Source organism: Bidens hawaiensis, unplaced genomic scaffold (assembly GCF_021521415.1).
Source record: "Bidens hawaiensis isolate Kalapana, Puna unplaced genomic scaffold, B.hawaiensis_p1.1 tig00039350_1, whole genome shotgun sequence".
Taxonomy (NCBI): domain Eukaryota; kingdom Viridiplantae; phylum Streptophyta; class Magnoliopsida; order Asterales; family Asteraceae; genus Bidens; species Bidens hawaiensis.
Genome location: NW_027496922.1, coordinates 132,141 through 147,274, shown reverse-complemented (window position 1 = coordinate 147,274; position 15,134 = coordinate 132,141). Strand labels below are relative to the sequence as shown.

The 15,134-nt window shown below is 42.3% G+C and overlaps 1 protein-coding gene across 1 annotated transcript; it reads right to left on the bottom strand.

Moving 5' to 3' along the window:
- Positions 1-11,226: 11,226 nt before the first annotated feature.
- Positions 11,227-12,999, bottom strand: LOC143591163 (endochitinase EP3-like). Its single transcript, XM_077071457.1, has 2 exons — positions 12,591-12,999; positions 11,227-11,718 (listed from the first exon to the last, which is right to left on the bottom strand). Exons 1-2 carry the CDS (start codon positions 12,997-12,999, stop codon positions 11,309-11,311), a joined length of 819 nt encoding a protein of 272 aa, XP_076927572.1. The 3' UTR covers positions 11,227-11,308.
- Between the last annotated feature and the right edge of the window lie 2,135 nt (positions 13,000-15,134).

Genomic DNA, 15,134 nt, shown 5'->3' with positions numbered 1-15,134 from the left:
AATAAACAACAACAACAACAATAATAATAGGGAATACAACACGTTCATTTAAGAACTAATAATATGTTTAGAAATAGCATAATAAATTAGGGGTGTGCTAGAAACCGGAAAAACCGATCCGAAACAAAAAAACCGAAAAATCCAAACTGAATAAACCGAACCGTAACAAAAACGATGGTTTGGGTTACGTTTTTGTAAAAACTGAACTAACGGTTCGGTTTTGGTTTTGCATATAATAAAAAACGATAAAACCGAACCGGATTCCTAAATTTTTGTTTTTTTATATTTTATATTAAGTAATTTATAAGAATTTAATAAACATGTAACTCAAATATTTTTGGTCATATATATAATAGTCCATTATTTTACAATTAACAAAATATTTGTACCTAAATTCATTATTTTTTGCCAACTTTTTTTTCGGCCTAAAATTTTCAAGCTCAAATGGCAGTAACTGAAAAAACCGAAACCAAACCGAAAAACCGGAACCGAAAAAACCAAAACCGAACAGTTTTAATTTTTAAAACTCTGAAAACCAAAGTTATGGTTTTCGATTTGGTTTTAGCTGGAAAAACGAATCGAACCGCACCACGCACACCCCTATAATAAATATATAAATGGAAGAAGGTGAACAGTGAATACCACAATAGACAAGGTGCCAGGCCCATTAACTGGACAGTGGGCCTTGAGGCCCACGATATTTTCCCATTCGAATTCTATTTTTTTCTTAAGTCCGCCGTAAAGAACTTCCCATACAATCTTATGCTGTCCAAAGTAAAATTTTGCAACTAAATTGTCCGCTTTATTCGACTTATACTGCCACAAACAACACGTTAAAAGTTAAAAGTTAAAAGTTTTAACTGGTTTTTATAGTTCTAGATTCGGTAACAGGTTTTAACCCGAACCAGTTTGATATTTTTTTAATGACCCGTTACTTGGCCCGACTTGGCCCACCTAAACTTTTATGTCCAAATTCTCAACATCTTTTTCATAATTTCAAATTTGATCATAGCTAGTTTCGACCCAAACAAATTTGACATATTTTTTAAAAAATGACATGTTTTGAGCCTACCCATTCTGACAAGGGTGAAGGTTTCTTAGGGCCCAGGTGGCCCCGCCCCCCTGTTTTTTTACGTAGAAGTGTGAATTTTCCCGTTTTCGTCCGAAATTATTTATACATAGTGTAAATTTAGTTGTTTTCGGCCGGAAATTTTTGTACACAGTGTAAAATTTAGCCGTTTTCGACCGAAATTTTCTATACGTAGTGTAAAATTTAACCGTTTTCGCCCAAACTTTTTATACGTAGTGTAAAATTTAGCTGTTTTTGGCCGAAATTTTGAGTCTGGCCCCCTTCGTTTGTGAAGTTTTGTATACATTTGAGCCCCCCCCGGTGTCTTAGTCTAAGCTTCGCCACTGCAGCATTCTGACCAGCTACTTTCCTGAACCAGCCCATCCATACTTTTCTGTCCAATGTTTCAACTTTTTTTTTTATATATTTATATAATTTCAAATTTGGTCACAATATTTGACCCTTGACCCGTACCCATTTAACCCGCTCAGCTACGCAAAACAATATGCAAAGTATAAAAGAACGTGTACCTCCCATTTCCCAATTCTTAAAAGTAGAGGTCGAAAATGGGATGCCTTTTTATCAGCAGGGCCCGAGGCTCGGGCTCTTGGCTTTCGTTTCTTCTTGCTTTGCTCAGTACTGGCTGCACAAAGATGTGCTTTATATATCTCCAATTCTGATGGAGTCTTCTTTAGCTTTAAGCCCAAAGGACCGGGCTCGTTAAGCGGATGGTTTGAGTCCGAGGACTCATTGCTCCACTGCAAATATTAAATCAAAAGATATAACTACACTTATAGCATTTATAACGGGTCAGTTTGGGTCAACTCAAGTTATACAACGGGTCAACTTTAGTCTAAACTCTAAACGGGTCAAATTGAGTCGCTATTATAAAATTTACTAACACAATTTTGATACTTTTTAATGAACTAAGATAAAGATCTTTTTCAAGGTGAACCCGTTATGACCCGAACTAAATTGATAATTTTCGTGAAATAGCGGTTTTAACCTGAACCCATTTTGGCCCAAACCCAACTATGTGAGATACCAAAAAAAATAATATATAATAATAATAATAAATAAATAAAATCCAAGTTTTTAGATTTTAAGTACTACATCAGAAACCTAATTAATGATAAAAAAAAAGAAAAAAAATTCAAATAGTTGGGTTTTGAATTAAAAATCAAAGAAACATTAATTGGATATTGAAGAAACACCAACCAGACCCCGGGCAGATTACTGGTAACCTGGGGGTTGGAGAGATGTTTCCCACGAGGGGTTAGACCCTTGGAAGATGGTTCTTCTAATAACCTGCAAAACAGACACCGTGAGCTCGTCACTGAGAAGGGGGGGGTTCCTCCTTGTGACCACCCTCCGGCGTGAGAATCAGACTAGATTGCTCTTTAAATATAAAAGTATATTAAGAGATTGCTAGAGCAGATATCAGGTATAATATGATGATAATGTAGTAAGATATGATGAGATCAGATGGTCATACCATTTGTGGTATTTATAGCCGAAGGTAGGTTTCCAAAGAGGTATGGCCGGCTGCAACAGTGTTCCTGTTCCACACCAACAGTAGCCTACGCACGTGCCCTGCTGGTAGTTGGTGGGTAGGTAGCGGCTGATAGCGACCAGGCCTGCTGTATACTATTCCTGTTCCACCAACTGACGGCTACGCACGTGGTATGGCAGTAGTTGGTGAGAAGGCAGCGGCTAATAGTGACATACAGTGCAGGAACATGCTGCTCGCCATACTGTTGTCAGTAAGCTGTCGTATCTTTAGTCAGATCTTTTTCCCATACCTCGTCAGGTACAGTACAGAAGATCTTCCTGTATCGTACGGACTGGCTTATTTGGGCGGGAGTATTCCCCCTCCCGCCCTTGTGCGGGATTGTTCCCGGCTTCGCTCATTCCTTCAGGTGACACTGAGTGATTGAGAGCTAAGTGCCTTGTGCGTGTAGCCTTGCTGCGCGGGTGGCCTTCCCTGATGGCTTGTATCCGAGGCTGCGGGAACAGGCGGAGTCCTTCACCATCGGGAGGCATTTCCTGCGGGACCAGCTTGCGTACTGCGCGTAAGGACGTCACGTCTCTGAGCATGGTTGGTCCTGCGGATCCAGTTGGTTTCTGCGCAGACGTCCCTCTTTTAGGTGAGTCTTGCGGGTCCAACTAGGCTCTGCTGGGACCTACCTCTTCAAGTCCCCCCAGTCCAATGTTCTTCTCATGAGTGTTTAATAAAGTGAGGTGAACTTTTGGACTTTAAGCAGAGGGTTTTGAAAAGGGTTTTTTAAGGTTTTCCATGGGGATTCTTCCCGCGGAAGTCCTTGTCACTTGCAGAAATTCCCGAGTTTCCTGCTTGGTCTTTGGGTATGATGCGGGTAGGTCTGTAACCTCCTCGCAAGTCAGGAGCGTTGAGTCCCACTTGTGTGGATTCTCCATGAGGTTTTGGTAGTTTTGAACATAGTGATCAATTATGTTAAAACCACCAATTCCATCCTAGAGCTTCAAACAACGTAGTTCTCGACGTTCCCGCTATGCGGGGATGTTATTTCCGTTTCCGCAAGCATTGCCCAGAAGATCCTTCTTGGTTTCAATTCCCAGCGGAGCGCTAGGTATGTGAAGGGTTTTGCCTTTACACTGTACATGCGCTCGTCTTACGGTTACTTTACTTCCAAGGTATTCCTGGCGTCAATTCCCTGCGGGTGCTAGGTATGTGAAGGGTTTTGCCTTTACACTGTACCTGCACCCGTCTTATAGTTACTTGGCTGCCGAGGTACTTGGCTTCAATTCCCTGCGGGTGCTAGGTATGTGAAGGGTTTTGCCTTTACACTGTACCCGCACCCGTCTTACGGTTACTTGTTCGCCAAGGTTTTCTTGGCTTCAATTCCCTGCGGGTGCTAGGTATGTGAAGGGTTTTGCCTTAACACTGTACCCGCATCCGTCTTACGGTTACTTGTTCGCCAAAGTTTTCTTGGCTTCAATTCCCTGCGGGTGCTAGGTATGTGAAGGGTTTTGCCTTAACACTGTACCCGCATCCGTCTTACGGTTACTTGTTCGCCAAAGTTTTCTTGGCTTCAATTCCCTGCGGGTGCTAGGTATGTGAAGGGTTTTGCCTTTACACTGTACCCGCATCCGTCTTACGGTTACTTGTTTGCCAAGGTAAGGGGTATTTTCCCGCTTACTTTTTAATATTTTTAAATTTTGAATTTTTGAAATTCGAAAGGTTGGTGGAAAGATAGGAACAGTCCAAACCTCTGAAACGTCGTGCGACAGTTTCTTCTGACTGTGTCAGGACGTGCAGGAAGTTATGGTGACGTGACATTATATGGTCATTCCAGACGCTTTTTACGGCGCGTGGGCGCGATTTTTCGGGCGCGTGGCCGCGAAATTACTGGCACACGTCCTGTCAACAGCTGTTGCCAGCCTGCTTTTTGCCACGTGTCATAGTTTCATTGCACCTTCGATTTCTCTCTCCTCCGCATTAAATTCACCGCATTAATTGCGATTAGTATATAAAGGGGGAGAGGCCTCTTTGTAATCCACACTTTCACCTTTCTTCTTCTTCTTAGTGATTTCCGGCAAATACTCCCCTTCTCAGGCAAGCATTTTCCCGAAATCACTTTCTTCTTTCTGCAAAATGTCTTCCCATGATGCTGAAGCTGTAGCCGACGATAGGAGTACTGCTGGCGAGTGCCAGTGTGCTCTACCTGTCGATCAGTACCAGTATATCGTCAGGAAGTTCATGCTTGAGTCTCTTGAGCCTGAGTTTCCTGAATCCCACCAGACTGTGTACGATGCCCCCAGTGGCAAGATCGGGGTATATGCTGCATTCTTTGTCTATGGGAACCTTAGGTTTCCGTTGACAAAGTTTATGTACCGTGTCCTGGAGAGGCACGGTGTGCACCTGACCGAGGTGCATCCGATGGCGATTGCCAAGATCCGGCACTTCGAGTGGGTGTGCCGGATTCTGGGTATTGAGCCCTACGTGGACCGCCTGATGACCTTCTATACTTGGAGGTGCGTCCAGGGGTGGTACACCCTGACAACCCGTATTAAGGGTTTGAAGATCTGCGTGACCGAGCGCAGTCTCCGATCGTGGAAGCGGGAGTTCTTCTACATCTCTGCCCGCGCCATCCCCATTGCCATGAAGTTCAAGAAGGGTCAAGCGCTTCCGAGCCTTCACGCTTCCAGCTACCAGGAGGCGGAATGGTTCGCGAAGATATCCCGGGTCCAATCTCCGGTTTACCGGTTTGCGGAGTCCGGGATGGTGCTGCTGGGGATGAGCCGGGTATGGAAGGTGGCGTCTCGGTTTCCTATCCTTCTCGAATACGGTTTGAACTCTATTCCTTATGGTATGTCTTGTCTTTCTTGCTGATATTAGTTTATTTTCTAACTGTTTCTTTTCTTTCAGAGGGGAATAATTTGGAGTCGCTCCTGTTCCCGCGGGAAGCTGACGGTCCCGTGCGGGTGGGCACTCGTGCTCTGGACGACAATGAGTTGCCCATCCTGGAGCAAACGGCGGATCGGTTTGTGGAGGTCTATCCGCCGGGCCAAGAGATCCTGAGCCACCGGCGGCCAGGTAAGGCGATATTCTATCCTCAACCCCTCAATGCTGTACCCGCTGCTGGAAATCCTTACATCCTGTCTTCTTCTGAGGAATCCGCAGATGGTCCTCCCCTTGTGCGGAAGAAGAAGGCTGCCGGAGGGAAGGGAAAGGAGAAGGTGGCCTCCACGGCTGATCCGGTGCTTCTATCTGACACCGAGTCAGATAGTGAAGAGGTGGCGGGGAACCCCGGTGGTGAGAAGACCACTGCTCCGGAGGCTACGACTGTTATCTCCGGAGAACCAATGACGACGACGGTGACCGGCGTCAAGAGACCGGCCCCATCGGGCTTGTCCCCGCCCCTCTGTACGTTCAGGCTCAAGAAAACCCGTAAGTACAAACATTCTTTTTGTAGATTTATCACTTCATAAATTTATTAACACTTATCTTCTTGTGCAGGCGTGGATGTTGACGCATTCCAGGGTGAAGTACCGAGTAGTACCTCTCCGCCGATGACGGTAGGCTTGGTCAGCCTACCTGAGGCGTCGACCCAGGCGCCTGCGCCTGGTCCCGCTGGTTCAGTTGCTCATTCTGAGCCGACTGTTCCAGCCGAGTTTACGCCACCGCCGGCCGTGAGTGCGATTTTTACGGCGTCCTTCACCGAGCCGGCGGTTACGATTGCTGCGGATTCTGCGGCAGCGACTGCGGCGGCTGCCACCATGCCCCCGCCACCGGCACCGATGGCCGGCCCATCAGGTACGCATGGGAGTACTCGCCAGTCCTTGCCACCTTCCCATCTGCCTGACCTTTTGGATGGGTTTCCTTTGGGTTCAGGTGATGGGTTCGGCGGTTATCGGCCTGTTATAGACCCTACAGGTGCGTAGGGTTCCTTTGGCCCTTTTTAAATTATTTTTATCATCTTTTCCTAACTGCTTTTTTGTTTTTTGCAGTGTCGGATTCCAATGAAGTGTATGTTCCGCGATGGAACATACGCCGAGGAACAACCCTTCGCACCCCTGTGGAGTGCGTGGAATGGGCTCGCCACGCTGCTCCCCATGGTGCGTTGGGGGAAGCCATGGCTAGCTACCAGGAGGGTAGGCTAACCAATGAGCTTCGGGTTCTCCAAGCCCGGATGCAGCCGCGCGTCGAGCTGCTTTGTCGTGAAAACGACAAGTTGAAAGCAGCTCGCGCCAAGGATGTATCTCAGGCGCGTGCTCTTCGGGAGGAGAACCAACGATTGACCGCAGCTGCTGCGGAGAAGGAGAAGGCTTTCAAGGCCCTCGAGGTTGAAGTTCAAGCGCGACTCGAGGCCCGCTCCAAGGCTGCCCAAGCTGTTAACGAACAGCTTCGGCTGGCTAAGGAGACTGCGAGGAACGCGACTGAGAGGGCTACCAAGGCTGAAGCCGTTGCTGAGCCTTTACGTATGGAGAACGAGGAGCTCAAGGCCCAATTAGAGGCTCTCCAACGTGCTCATGATGCCTTGGCCATGGAAGATGCCAAGAAGCTCCAAGAGATCCTGGACCAGAGGGGCGTGCTTGACCACACAGAGCGGAAGCTTAAGGGCGTTGAAGAGGCTGCTGCAAAGGAAGTGCATCTTGCCAACCTCAATAAAAGCGAAGCCGAACGCGCCTGCACCCAAGCCCTGGTTGCCAAGGAATGGCTTCTTCGAGAAGCGTTGCCTCAGGTATTTTAGCTTTACGTCTTCACGCTTTCCTTTGTACATAGAAAAGATGTTTTGACACTTGTGTTTTCTTTGTAGGTTGTGCATCGGGTCTTCTCAGAGACATCCTATGACGATGCTATGAGTGCAGCTCTTAATGCTTCTCACGAGGATGGGGAATGGGCTGGCTTCCTGCTTGGTCTAGGGTTCGTTGAGAAAGGCTTCCCGCCTTCCAACTTCCCTTTGTACAATGTTGACACTGAAGCCATATATGACCAAGCAGTAAACCAATATGCTGCCTTCCCGCATCCAGTGGTGGAGAAGGTGAACCAAGTAGCTGCTGCTGATGATGGGTTAGCTATCCTTAAAGCTTTCCTCGAACCGGCCCGTTCTGATGGAGCGGGTCCAAGTGGAGGCGGCCCTGAGGCTTGATCCCGAAGATCCCTTCCCATTGCTAGGATAGTCTTGTACGGATGTATTTATTTTTCTTTTCGTAGGCGGGTAGTTACCCGGCCATTCTTGTAATAATTCATTTGTGAAATATAAATCTTTTTGCGTATAAGATTGTTATTTCCTTCTTTGGGTTCCTTGCTTTATAAACTTATGACTTGCATACTTAGTTTAAATTAGCAATTTTCCAAGTGTTTAGAATAAGTTAACCTGTTGAACGTGGTTGATAATGGGTTAAAGTTTTGCTTCCTCTTTCGTGATTGTGCGGGTAGAACCATTACTTGCACTTAGTAGGATGGCTAAACTTTAACCTTCATCTGACCTGCGTGTAGGTTTTCCTCATCTTTTGAGGATAAGTTAACCTTTGAACGTGGTTGATAATAGGTGTGAAGTTTTGCTTCCTCTTTCGTGATTGTGCGGGTAGAACCGTCACTTGCACTTAGTAGGATGGCAAAACTTTACCCTTATCTGACCTGCGTGTAGGTTTTCTTCATCCTTTGAGGATAAGTTAACCTTTGAACGTGGTTGATAATAGGTGTGAAGTTTTGCTTCCTCTTTCGTGATTGTGCGGGTAGAACCGTCACTTGCACTTAGTAGGATGGCAAAACTTTACCCTTATCTGACCTGCGTGTAGGTTTTCCTCATCCTTTGAGGATAAGTTAACCTTTGAACGTGGTTGATAATAGGTGTGAAGTTTTGCTTCCTCTTTCGTGATTGTGCGGGTAGAACCGTCACTTGCACTTAGTAGGATGGCAAAACTTTACCCTTATCTGACCTGCGTGTAGGTTTTCCTCATCCTTTGAGGATAAGTTAACCTTTGAACGTGGTTGATAATAGGTGTGAAGTTTTGCTTCCTCTTTCGTGATTGTACGGGTAGAACCGTCACTTGCACTTAGTAGGATGGCAAAACTTTACCCTTATCTGACCTGCGTGTAGGTTTTCCTCATCCTTTTTAAGAATTGTTTTGAACCGTTCGACGCGCGGTTGTCAATAGGTTAGTGTTCAGTTTCCTTTAATGATTCATGCGGATAGACCGGCACTTTCATTTAATGGGATAATTGAACTCTTCCCCTTCAACTGACCTGCGTGAAGGTTTGCCACGTTATTGGGTTCGTGCGGGTAGGACCGCCTTCCCACGCAACGACTTCACGTAATGTGTGCCGTCACCAGTGTTGCATAGTTTAACCGTTCGACGCGCGGTTGTTGATAGGTTTTTGTTCAGTTTCCTTTAATGATTCATGCGGATAGACCGGCACTTTCATTTAATGGGTGCTGAACTTTTTCCCCTTCAACTGACCTGCGTGAAGGTTTGTCACGTTATTGGGTTCGGGCGGGTAGGACCGCCTTCCCATGCAATGACTTCACGTAATTATGCGGTGAAAACCGGCATATTAGTGTTCAGAAAAGTATAAATGTAAAATCATCAGCTTCGATGTTCTTAAAGAGAATCATTTCCATTAGAAGTGGCTCTTGGCATTTTCTTTACAAATTGGAATTGATTTACATGCAAACTGTGTAAATGAGCTCCCTTCCATCATGTTGGGATGGGAGTGCCATCGAGCCGATACGCACCTGGTTCGGGATCTCGTTCTTTACGCAGCATGTAGTCTCGATATTGAAGCTGGAATTTTGATTCGTGTTTTCCCCAGCTGGGGTTCTACACGCACCCGCCTGCTCAGCCTTTATTGCGCCACGAGGTGCGCGAGCGTCCCATCTCTGACAAATGCTTCGACCATGTCTTTTACGTCTATGCATTCTTCAGTGTTGTGGCCTTTTATCTTGTGAAAGTCACAGTATTTGCTCCGATCAGCATCATGACGATGTCGGATTATTGGAGGCTTTGGCCATGGGAGCTCTTCAGTAGCGAATATCTCAGTGACGCTCTTGGTGAGTGGCGTCCATCTGGAGTTTCGGTGCGGATGTACATTATCCCTTCCGCCCAATCGATGTTGCAAGCCGGATGAGGTGTCAAAGTTTACCCTTGACTGCCAAATGCCTAGCTTCCGCTTTTTATTTAATCGGGCGGTGAGGACGTTGTCTTCTCTCGTTTTCTGAGTGTAGAGGTTTGTGCTCTGGGGGAGATCTCTACCCAGTTGCTTCTCCGTTTCCGCATAGCGTTTTGCTGCTGTCATGATGGCATCCCATGTGGACGGCATGCCATCTTTACCCGTTAGGGTGCGGATGAGCTCTGGGTCATGCGCGCCCTGGATGAAGGCAGCGCGAACAAGATCTTCGCTGATATTGCCCAAACTTAGCTTCTTTGAGTTGAAGCGAGTGATGAAGTTTGGCAGGGATTCATCTTCTTCTCGTATGCATTTGAGGATTGTCCATTGCTCCTCGGTATACTTCCGTTGCTGGCTGAAGTGTTGGCTAAACTTCTGCTGGAAGTCTGCCCAGTCGTAGATGTGATTGACCGGTAGACGATCAAACCAAGCTCTAGCAGCCCCAACAAGCGTCATTTGGAACATGTAGCACCAGGTGGGTTCCGTCCAATTGCTGACGGTTGCCCCCGCTATGATTCCGAGAAACAATAATAACAATAAACCCTAGTACTCTTTATCATTCCGAGAAACAATATACACAGTAATATAAATTGCTGAACAAAAACATAAACAAAAACCTCATTAGTTTCTTGTAAAACCGATGATTTATGACGTTTACGAAGCGGTGAATCCGGCAAGATTGTATGCATTTGGAACATAATGATATTAAACTCTTTGAATAGTAAATTAGTAATGAAGAAGAAGAAAGAACAAGCTAGCTGGCCTTCTTAAATAAACAGGAAAATAAATAGAAAAACAAGCAGAATGATGACATAAATATAAGCTGGTATACTGAAATTACAAAAATACCCTTGTTTATTTTGTGCAAATCTAGCGTTGTATAGTTTATTTTTTGTAAATGAGACAAGGTTGTATCATTTCCTCTTTTGTAAATATTTTGTAACCCTATTCATAATATTTTAGAACAGTTTCCTATAATATAATATAATTAATTAATTTCTTAACCTTTTAATCTGGTAACCCTCGGGTTTCTTAAGTTACACAAAGAACCTTATGACACGAACATGTATCCTAACAAACCGAACTAATACCAACTGAGATTATGTTGCAACGCACATGTTTAAAGCAATATATTCGTCACCACGAGAACACTTATGACTACTTTATACATTTGATTTCAATTAATAAATCATATACTTTATAAATTTGTTTATTATTATATACTTTTATTAAGTCAAACCCGCTTGAATAATGTTATTTATCATTTCAACTTAATTATTTTTATATGTGTAACATTCTTTAACTATTCGACTTATTTATTTTTTTCTATGTTTTACGTTCTAGTCTAATTTAACATTTTTAATCTGGCTAACATTCAAGTACCATTAAGTTACATAGTACGAACCGATATCATAACATACCGAACTGATACCAATCGAGTTTGAAGCAACTATATGTCTATTTATTACAATATTTGTCACCATGAGAATACTTATTCCATACAATACATATATTACATAATTAGTAATTAGCTAGACTTACACAAGACCATTTTCATATGACACGATACAAGTTACAACATAAGTCTAGCACATAAGATTATTTCCTGTCGCGACACCAAACTGCCTACAATAATCGGTATAGTACCTAACCCGAGAGTTCACAGCGCCTCGGTTCCCACCATCACATTCTATCTTGTTAACGGCTCGGATTGTGTCACCAAACCCGGTACCAGAAGCAAAGTCCCAATGAGCATTTTCCATCCAAAACCACAACGCGGTCTTAAATGAAACAATTGAGTCTGTGGCCACAATATCCGGGTTGTTAAGCCCATCGAACCCTAGGCTCTCACCCGCTGAACCATAGTTGTAGTTCCACGAGAGTTGAATCGGGCCTCTACCGTGGTAACTCTTCCTCGGGTTACATGGATAGTCGGTTTTCGACTTGTCACAATAGTCTTTTGAGTGACCATTAATCTCTTCTATGTAACACAAGTCTATGTATGCATGCATACATTCAAAATCAGAAGTAAAATGTTATTGTATGTATATTATTATACTTGTGTTGTATTCATTTTAATAAATGTGTATATAGGACCATAGAAGTATTTTGGTCCTTTGGATTCGGGGTGCAAATTGTCAATGAGTCGAGCCACTTTTGAGCTACTCGAGTTCAGTTAGTTAAAAAAATTGAATAAAGTCGCGTTTAAACAAGTTTGCGGCTTTCATTAATGTTTGTTTAATAAACAAGCTCAAGCCCAGCTCGAACTGGCTCTCGGGCCTAAAAGAGCTTTTTATTTGTATAATTTTTATTTAATGTATCTATGTAATAACTATTATTATGTATATTAATATGATAAAAATATATACATACTGTATATTATATTATATACAAAATTTATAACCATGACTATATGAGAAAATAGTTATAAAATACACATCAAAAAATTTAAATAGTTGGTAATTAATAAACAAGCCGAGCTCAAGCTTTAAAGTTATAAATTTAAATGAGCCAATCTCAAGTTCAAACCCTCTTAAATTCTAGCTATCTGAGCTCAAGCCCAAACAAGCTCGGGCTCGGCTCGGCTCAATTTGAAAATGGTATAAATGTGCTGTCCTGTATTGCTCAATGACTTCGTTTGTGGATTTTTAGATTTTTGAAAAGCTTACCTATTTGTATTGGGCCCAAGTTATATATAACTGGTTCGGGCTTATTAGGCCCATTGTTAGGCCCAATTATAGGCTTCCTTTAGGGGATTAGTCCATAAGTCCTTTAGACCAAATCTTCGTTATAATCCCACGTTATAAGTACCAAACGATTACAATAACAACAAGCATGTTAAGATAAATATATGACTCAGTAACTTACGTCCTGTCTCATGAGTAACATGAGCAAAGAAAGCCGCAATTTCACGCTTTGAATCCGCAACCGAACCAGATCTACCAAAATGTTGGTAGTCTCTAATGACTTTAAGAAACACCTCTCGTGTGTAAAAACCTCTTCCGGGACAATTGCTTGCAGCCCCGGAAAATAATCGGTTAAAAAACGCTTGTGTCACAATACTAGAGACATCAACATTATTTTGAGGGGCCGGTAGAGAACATGGGCCGCCTCGACAATCTCTTCCACAATGAGCATCATCAGTGCCACAGTAACCGTACTTGCTACAACACAAGCCCCTAGCACAGTTACACTTCTGAGATGTAACTGGCTCGGAAAGGAGTGTTCCCGTCAGGAACACTCCAAGGAATACCAGGGTTGAGAGCTTTGTTTTCATTTTTTTTTTTTGGTTAATTAAAGGGTGAAAAGGAATATTTATAAGGTGAAAGTCTACTACAAAGTCTCCCACTACGTACAATAGTACATTTAAAAGGTGGTGCAAAGCAGGTATATAGAGTTACATTGGTTGGTATTTGTTTACTGATTTATAAGTAAAAAAAATAAATTTCACTGCCTCCCAAACAAAATGAACCAAGTGTATATCATGCCAATAGATTAAACTAACATACGGACCCTTTGATTAAAGCCATAACTTTCCTCCACCTTAATTGGTCATAGTTTTTTTAATAGTGTTTGGAACTACCCTCAAGTATTCCATAAATGAGATTTTAACTGTTCATAATAATTTTGACACTCCCGGCACGACTAACTCAGGAACACCATCAATGGGAAAACCCCATTGAGTCAGATTTTAAAACTTAAGGGACTGTTTGGTTCATTCAGATCTGAATAAGCCTCTGTCTTATTCAACAACAAGAGTCTGACTAATTCATACCAAATTTTAACTATTCAGAGGCTGAAGTCCGAATGAATCAGATGTTTCCATCTGAATGGTTCCATTCAGATATAAACAAACAGCATCTAAGACCATAAAGATCTCAAATCTCAGTCGTCGATCACCTCCAAACCTTTATTGGTCCTCGCTATAAATATAGTTTTATTTCATAGGGCATACTTATGAAAAAAAGTGAAATATATATTTTGTACCGTGTTAATGCAGGGCTAGAATTAGAAGTAACTATCCATGGGTTTGTTAAGTAACTTGTTAAAGTTATTACTTGAGAGTTAAGATAAATAGTACATATGTGTTTTAACCTTAGAAGTGTAGGACGCCATCAGGATATCACACATTACACATGCAGTATGACAAGGGGTATATGGCTTTATTCGTCCTTATAATAATTACGCATTGTAATTACATATGATAGTTACGCACTTTAGTTGAGATATAAAATGAACGTGTTAGATGTTGTAACGTATAATTTCTTGTTACTTTAGGTTGAATCAACTCAAAACCGTCTATTTTTTACAAATCGTTACAATTTTTTTTTGTTATTTTACTAGCCACAGGAAACAGCCTTATGCATAAAGAGTAGGGTAAGGTGACGTACATCAGATCGCGACGCAATCCGACTCCTTCCTAGATCTTGCGCAAATATTATACAGCGCGCTTCAAAAAAACTATTAAACTACACTAGTCTTATGAATGTTTTACCACCCACTTAGACTTTAATGACCATGTTAATGGCTATCACTTGAAATTTGAATTTGTCAAAAGTCACCACCAATTGGTGGTAAAAGAAGACTATATCTTTAAACTAGTCAAAAGACTATTAATCTTAAGTCATCCACTCAATAATTTGACTTTTTAAGTCCACATATTTGTTATAAGTCATCCACCCAATAATTTGACCTTTTAAGTCTACATATTTTCTATTATAGAACTTGATGTGTATATAGTTTGATGAACTACATTAATCTTAATTTAGTTTTCATGTACTTGTGTTCTTTGTAAACTTTTAAGAGAATAACATATATGCATAAAAATCATACAAGCTAACGGTAACCTCTAAATCCCCCATAAGAACACATGCCCGTCACTTATAACTTGACACTAGTAGAAATAATGCATTTAATGACATGCACACTATGACATGCGATGATTTATGACCTGCAAATGTGCGTGTCATTGAAAATATGTCATGTATTTTAAAATTTATAAGATTTACGACACTTATTTTTGTGTGTCATTGATTTAGTGTCGTGAAAAAAAGTTGCAATTAAAAAAAAGAGCACGTCATCTACCAATAAAATCTATAAACCTGCCCAATTTTCAAAATCGCGCCTAGGTTCTTCTAAAATTTAAACCTTGAATCAGCACAACCACTTTACCTCCCTGTATAACCTCCTCCATCATTTGGTTCCAGGTAATCACGCTTTCTTCCTTCTTCATCTTCATCTCCCGCTATTAGGGTTTCATTCTAATTAGGGTTTTTTTATAATCTTATAGATCTTTTCGACTATTGTTGCAGGTTATAATTAAGGCCGACTGCAATTGAAATTAGGATAATTACTAAGGTACTACGATTGTTATTATAAGCTCTTGGTTGTTTCACTTTTTTTTTTGTTGTA